This window comes from Physeter macrocephalus, chromosome 2 (assembly GCF_002837175.3).
Source record: "Physeter macrocephalus isolate SW-GA chromosome 2, ASM283717v5, whole genome shotgun sequence".
Classification (NCBI taxonomy): domain Eukaryota; kingdom Metazoa; phylum Chordata; class Mammalia; order Artiodactyla; family Physeteridae; genus Physeter; species Physeter macrocephalus.
Genome location: NC_041215.1, coordinates 11581449 through 11588021, shown reverse-complemented (window position 1 = coordinate 11588021; position 6573 = coordinate 11581449). Strand labels below are relative to the sequence as shown.

The window sequence follows — 6573 nt, the reverse complement described above, 5'->3', positions numbered from 1 at the left end:
GAGTCTGTCATACAGAGTGAAGTAGTCAGAAAGAGAAAAACAAATACCATATGCTAACACATATATATGGAATCTAAAAAAAAAAACGGTTCTGAAGAACCTGGGGGCAGGACAGGAATAAAGATGCAGACATAGAGAATGGACTTGAGGACATCGGGAGGGGGAAGGGTAAGCTGGGACGGAGAGACTGGCATGGTCATATATACATTACCAGATGTAAAATAGATAGCTAGTGGGAAGCAGCCACATAGCACAGGGAGATCAGCCTGGTGCTTTGTGACCACCTAGAGGGGTGGGATAGGGAGGGTGGGAGGGAGACCCAAGAGGGAGGAGATATGGGGATATATGTATATGTATAGCTGATTCACTTTGTTATAAAGCAGAAACTAACACACCATTGTAAAGCAATTATACTCCAATAAAGACGTTAAAAAAATGATTATAGGCTGTACAACTTGTCTATTTTCCATTGTGTGATTTTTTCATAGTTTTCTAGGAATTGATCAATTTGTAATCCTCTGTTCTTTGTGAATTTTGTACACACATTGCAATAAAATATGGTTCTATATTTTGCTACATGTGTGTTCAGAGAGCCCACTTATTAATGTGAAAATTGCTGTCCCAGAACACCTGAAACTTTATAACACAAAATTCAGCCATGAAATAATTCCAAGTATTATTGTGTGGCCAACATTTTCCTTTATTCTGCTTCAATGAATTGAAACATCTCTTACTAACAGGAACCCTCAAGTGTTCTTGGTAAGGATCTAGATGATCTGCCACAAAAACCTCAGTGGACAGATATCTCATCTACCTCATCCCTATGAGACAGGTAGACCCAGAGTAACAGACACCAAAGACCACCAATGGAGTCTGAACAAGCTAGGATACAACCAACAATCCATGTTTCCATGAACTTAGATGTAGAAATGTTTTCTGCATATTGACTTCTTTAAACACTAATCCTACTCAAGAATCGTACACAGTCTAAAAATTATTTTGGGGGTTCTCTGAATTGATAATCACATCATCAGCATATCATCAGCATATTCCTACTTTAGATTCACGAAAACTTTTCCAGTGATTTTATGATCCTTCATACTTGACTCAGTGGTTAGAGTGGCCTATGTGTACTGTCACTCACATCAGGGTTTCCAGATACCCATTAACTGGAATGTTGCTGTTGCTGCTATTGTACATGTATTTTATTATATAAAAAAAGAACACTTTTATACAGTTTGCTAAGAATATTATGGAAGGAACTGATGCTCCATTTTATCAAATTTTTGCCTCGATATAGGACGTTTAAATTTAATCAACCATTTGATTCTGTGCGTATTGAGATGATCACATTTTTTGCATTCAATCTCTTATTAACGTTGCCAACATTCAACCCAAGGTGCAATCCTGGACTATGACTTTCATAACTGACCTCTAGCCCCTGCATACATGACTGAATTCCTTTTACTAACATTTAATTTACAATTTGGGCTTTGATAATCACAATAGATATGCCTGGAATTTCACTCATTCTTCCTGACTTTCTTGTGTGGTTCTGAAATCTATGTTATATTCTTTGCATAAAGAAAGTTATGGAGTGTATCGCCTTCTTCTGTCTCTAAGACTGTCTCCACAAGCATGGAATAATAGTTTTTCAGGATATTTTGTAGAGTTTACCAGAGAACTACGAGGTAGTTCTTGAGAATATTTTTCACTATTCTTCCTACTGATTGACAAGTCAAACAACTCTTTGAGATTTCTATATCTTCTTGTGTCAGTTTTCATACAGCTGGCCAGGATTTAGCCAAACTTCACAACTTTTCAACACTTTTATTTTAGAACACTCTAATATTCTCCAAATGCCACACTTTACAGAAATGCCCGGTGGGATCTATGGTATCTATACACACCCATAAATCATCCTATGCTCTCACGGTATCAAACAGTAATGTTATGGCGCCTAGAGGTCAATGTGGGATGGCAGCCCACCCCTACTCAGCATTAAGAATCTCTTCACACAAGATGAGTAACCTGATTTCTTAGACTGCCCATTCTTCCGGCCACGAGGCAGAGACACTCACTAACCTTTAGGAAAATGCAATGAAATAAAGACTGCTTGCCCATCACAAGCTGCTGCTAGTACACTAACTCCTCATTAGCAAAGCAGACTGATGGGGCAGAAGCGACTTTTTCCATTCCGTTCCTAAATTCATCAAAATAAGGCCACGAGGAATACCGACCCACACCATCGAAACAGTTTGAAGACAAAGACAAAATCCTATTGCATTTAAGAAGATCACCCTAAATAGCACAGGTGACTCTATACCATTCCTCCTATATTTCTCCCTTTACAAGGTCGTGAAAACAAAACTTGGGCCTATCTTTTGCTACCTAAAGGCAACCGGAGCTTCGCTATCCAGGAAAAGGAAGGAAGGGCATCCCGGAAACCTGAAATCTGATCATCAAAAGTTCACTCCTAAGATAATTCCAAGAGGGACTGTGTGGCCAGTATCTCCACTAATTCGGGATAAACGAAGTTGAAACCCCATCTGACAAACAGAGACCAAGCATAAGCTGCCAGATGAGGGAATGTGGTAGGTGTCAGGAAAGATATACGATGGGAGAAAAGTCAAATATCCCCAGGCCAACCTCAGACCCCACGCATCAGGGAGAGCCAGGGTCCCAATACCAGAAACAACAGGAAGGTTCTGCGCAGGTGCTAAGACACGGTGACTAGGCCTTACCGCATGGAAACAGGTGGACACAAATGGCCCCTCTTCCTTCCACGCCCACCCTCTCCATCCATCCTCCTCGGGTCAAAAATGGCTATAAACGTGGGACGTGGAAGACTGGGAGGCTACAGGGGAGTGAACACCAGTCTGTGGAGGTGGCAAGACAGTCCCCTCATCACCTTGAAATAGGCTAGCTTAGTATCCTCCTCCAGGACTGACCTGTAACATCCAGGTGGAAGGAGACCCTCTGGCCGCCGGCCTCGCAGCTGTACTCCCCGGCGTCTGCCTTGCCCGCCTGCTGCACCACCAGCCGCCGCCCTCGGCCCTTGGCCTCCACACGCACTTTCGAGCTCGAACTCAGCTTCTTTCCATCCTTGTACCACGTCACCTCCGTCTGGGCCTGGGCCACCTCGCAGCTCAGCGTGGCACTGGCCCCCGCCACAGCCTGCACTTCACTGCGTGCCGGCTGCTCCTTGGCAAACAGCACCTTGGGCTCTGAGGACAGAGAGGGATACACGGGTCAAGGACACCGTCTCAGTCATGAAGGCAGCCCTGGACAAAGCAGACCTGAGTGGGGAGCCATGGGCCAGGCCGGTGTGAGGGGTGCGGGGGTGAGGTGGGGGCCAAGCTGGAAACTTCTCCAGGCTCTGCACCAGCCGTGTGCCCTGCAGAAGTCACCCTGCTTTTCTCAGCGACAAGTAACACAAGTGATGCATTCTCTCCCGGGTCCACGTGAGCTGGTCCGGGGGTTGGGGGGCTCGGGGGAGGATGCGCTTTTGGAAGAGACTTCTCCCCTGCTCATGGCATCTGCGGGGTCACATGCAAGTGTTCCCAAACCTTCCCAGATGGGGCCACAATCTTCTCCATACGCCTAAGCAGGGAACTTTGCACATGCAGTCATGGAAATCACTGAGGCTCTGTGCCCTGGCCTACACTTAGTATGGTCAACTTGTGGCAGTCTGTGGGGAGTGCTGGCACCTCCCCGTGGCTTTCTTTTCCATTGTGTGAGGAATAAAGAAGGGGAGCACCTTTCCCCGGGTGACTGGGGTCCCCATTACTCTTTTGTTCTTCTTGGTGACACTATTCAAATTTTTGCCACTCACCAATAGTAGGCTCTCTCTTCTCTCCATTCACCTCTAGGCACTCTTTATGCATTGAAATACTAGAGAGGGACAGACTGCTAGCTTTCAAGGTTATTCCCAACTGTGGGACTCGCACTTTGACTGTGTGATCGAGTCCTCCAAAGAATCAAAGTTTTTCCCTTCAATACTGTCACCAATGTCCATTTCAGCCCTTTGAGTTTGGAGCATCTGTGTTCCATTTAAGAAATCCTCTCTTACCTTCGGTCTTTAAAGAAACCATTGTATCACTGGACTGTTTTTTGGTTTGTACCTTTTAACACTGAGGTTTCTAACCCACCATGAGTGTACTCTTGTGTGTGGTGTGAATTGTCAATACAGTTTAATTTTTCCCTATGGGTAAGTGGTCCAAGCACTGTTTATGAAGACATCATAATTCCTCGGCAACTCGAAGAGACAGCACAGTAACAGATGAAATTGTGGCAGCGGGGAGGGGACTGGGAGGGGGGCGGAGGGGGGATTGGTCCGTGGTGGCGCAGGAAACCATTGCCGCAAGGAGCTCTTTCTGACCTCACTACTATGTTTTTCTGAGACGGTAAATATCGCCGCAATGGGATCCCCTTCTCTTGAAAAGTGGGATCTGGGATATCTATACACACCCATAAATCATCCTATGCTCGCACGGTCTCAGACAGTTATGGGTTGGCACCTAGGAGTCAATGTGCAATGGCAGCCCACACCTACTCACCAGCATGACTCTCTTCACAGAAGACGAGTAACCTGATTCCTTACACTGCCCTATGTTCCAGCCACGAGACAGAGACACTCACTAACCTTTAGGAAAATGCAACGAAATAAAGACTGCTTTGCCAGTCAGAGTCTGCTGCTAGTACACTAACTCCTCATTAGCACAGCAGACTGATGGGGCAGTGGCGACTTTTCCCTTTCCGTTCCTAAATTCATCAACATAATGCCACGGGGAATACTGACCCTCAGCATCCAACCTGTTTGAAGACAAAGGCAAAACCCTATTGCATTTAAGAAGATCACTATAAATAGCACAGGTGACTCATTTCCTATCCTCCTTTCTCCCATGGCAAGATCGTGACAACAAAACTTGGGGCGATCTTCTACTACCTACAGGCAACCGGAGCTTCCCTATCCAGGAAATTGAAGGAAGGGCGTCCCAGAAACCTCAAATCTGATCATCCAAAGTTCACTCCTAAGATAACTCCAAGTGGGACTGGGTGGCCAACATCTCCACGAATCCGCGATCAATGAAATTGAAACCCCATCTGACAACCCGAGACCGGGCATAGCCATGTGGTAGGTGTCATGAAAGACGTACCATGGGAGGAAAGTCACATACACCCAGGCCTACCTCAGACCCCACGCATCAGGGAGAGCCAGGGTCCCGATTGGGCCTGGGCCACCTCGCAGCACAGCGTGGCACTGGCCCCCTCCACGGCCTGCATTTCACTGCGTGCCGGCTGCTCCTTGGCAAACACCACCTGGGGCTCTGGGGACAAGGAGGGATACACGGGTCAAGGACACCATCTCAGTCAGGAACGCAGCTCTGGGCAAAGGAGACCTGAGTGGGGAGCCGTGGGCCAGGCCAGTGCGAGGGGTGCAGGGGTGAGGCGGGGTCCAAGCTGGAAACTTCTCCAGGTGGTGTCATGAAAGACGTACCATGGGAGGAAAGTCACATACACCCAGGCCTACCTCAGACCCCACGCATCAGGGAGAGCCAGGGTCCCGATACCAGGAACAACAGGAAGGCTCTAGGCAGGTGCTAAGACACTGTGACTGGGCCTTACCGCATGGAAACAGGTGGACACAAATGGCCCCACTTCCTTCCAGGCCCACTGTCTCCATCCATCCTCCCCCAGGCAAAAATGGCTATAAGCGTGGGACGTGGAAGACTGGGAGGCTACAGGGGAGTGAACACCAGTCTGTGGAGGCCGTAAGACAGTCCCCTCATCACCTCCAAATAGGCTAGCTTAGTATCCTTCTCCAGTACTGACCTGTGACATCCAGGTGGAAGGAGACCCTCTGGCCGCCGGCCTCGCAGCTGTACTCCCCGGCGTCTGCCTTGCCCGCCTGCTGCACCACCAGCCGCCGCCCTCGGCCCTTGGCCTCCACACGCACTTTCGAGCTCGAACTCAGCTTCTTTCCATCCTTGTACCACGTCACCTCCGTCTGGGCCTGGGCCACCTCGCAGCTCAGCGTGGCACTGGCCCCCTCCACGGCCTGCACTTCACTGCGTGCCGGCTGCTCCTTGGCAAACAGCACCTTGGGCTCTGAGGACAGAGAGGGATACACGGGTCAAGGACACCGTCTCAGTCATGAAGGCAGCCCTGGACAAAGCAGACCTGAGTGGGGAGCCATGGGCCAGGCCGGTGTGAGGGGTGCGGGGGTGAGGTGGGGGCCAAGCTGGAAACTTCTCCAGGCTCTGCACCAGCCGTGTGCCCTGCAGAAGTCACCCTGCTTTTCTCAGCGACAAGTAACACAAGTGATGCATTCTCTCCCGGGTCCACGTGAGCTGGTCCGGGGGTTGGGGGGCTCGGGGGAGGATGCGCTTTTGGAAGAGACTTCTCCCCTGCTCATGGCATCTGCGGGGTCACATGCAAGTGTTCCCAAACCTTCCCAGATGGGGCCACAATCTTCTCCATACGCCTAAGCAGGGAACTTTGCACATGCAGTCATGGAAATCACTGAGGCTCTGTGCCCTGGCCTACACTTAGTATGGTCAACTTGTGGCA

At 48.8% G+C, this 6573-nt stretch overlaps 1 protein-coding gene across 1 annotated transcript in view; it reads right to left on the bottom strand.

The window, feature by feature from the left end:
- The window catches only part of OBSCN (obscurin, cytoskeletal calmodulin and titin-interacting RhoGEF), a 163860-nt gene that overhangs the window by 120644 nt on the left and 36643 nt on the right, over positions 1–6573 (bottom strand). The window contains exons 12-13 of the mRNA XM_055080325.1: positions 5836–6111; positions 2952–3227 (exon numbers count right to left, since the gene is read on the bottom strand). Coding sequence (XP_054936300.1) covers positions 2952–3227; positions 5836–6111 — 552 coding nt within the window. The remainder of the gene's footprint in view (positions 1–2951; positions 3228–5835; positions 6112–6573) is intronic.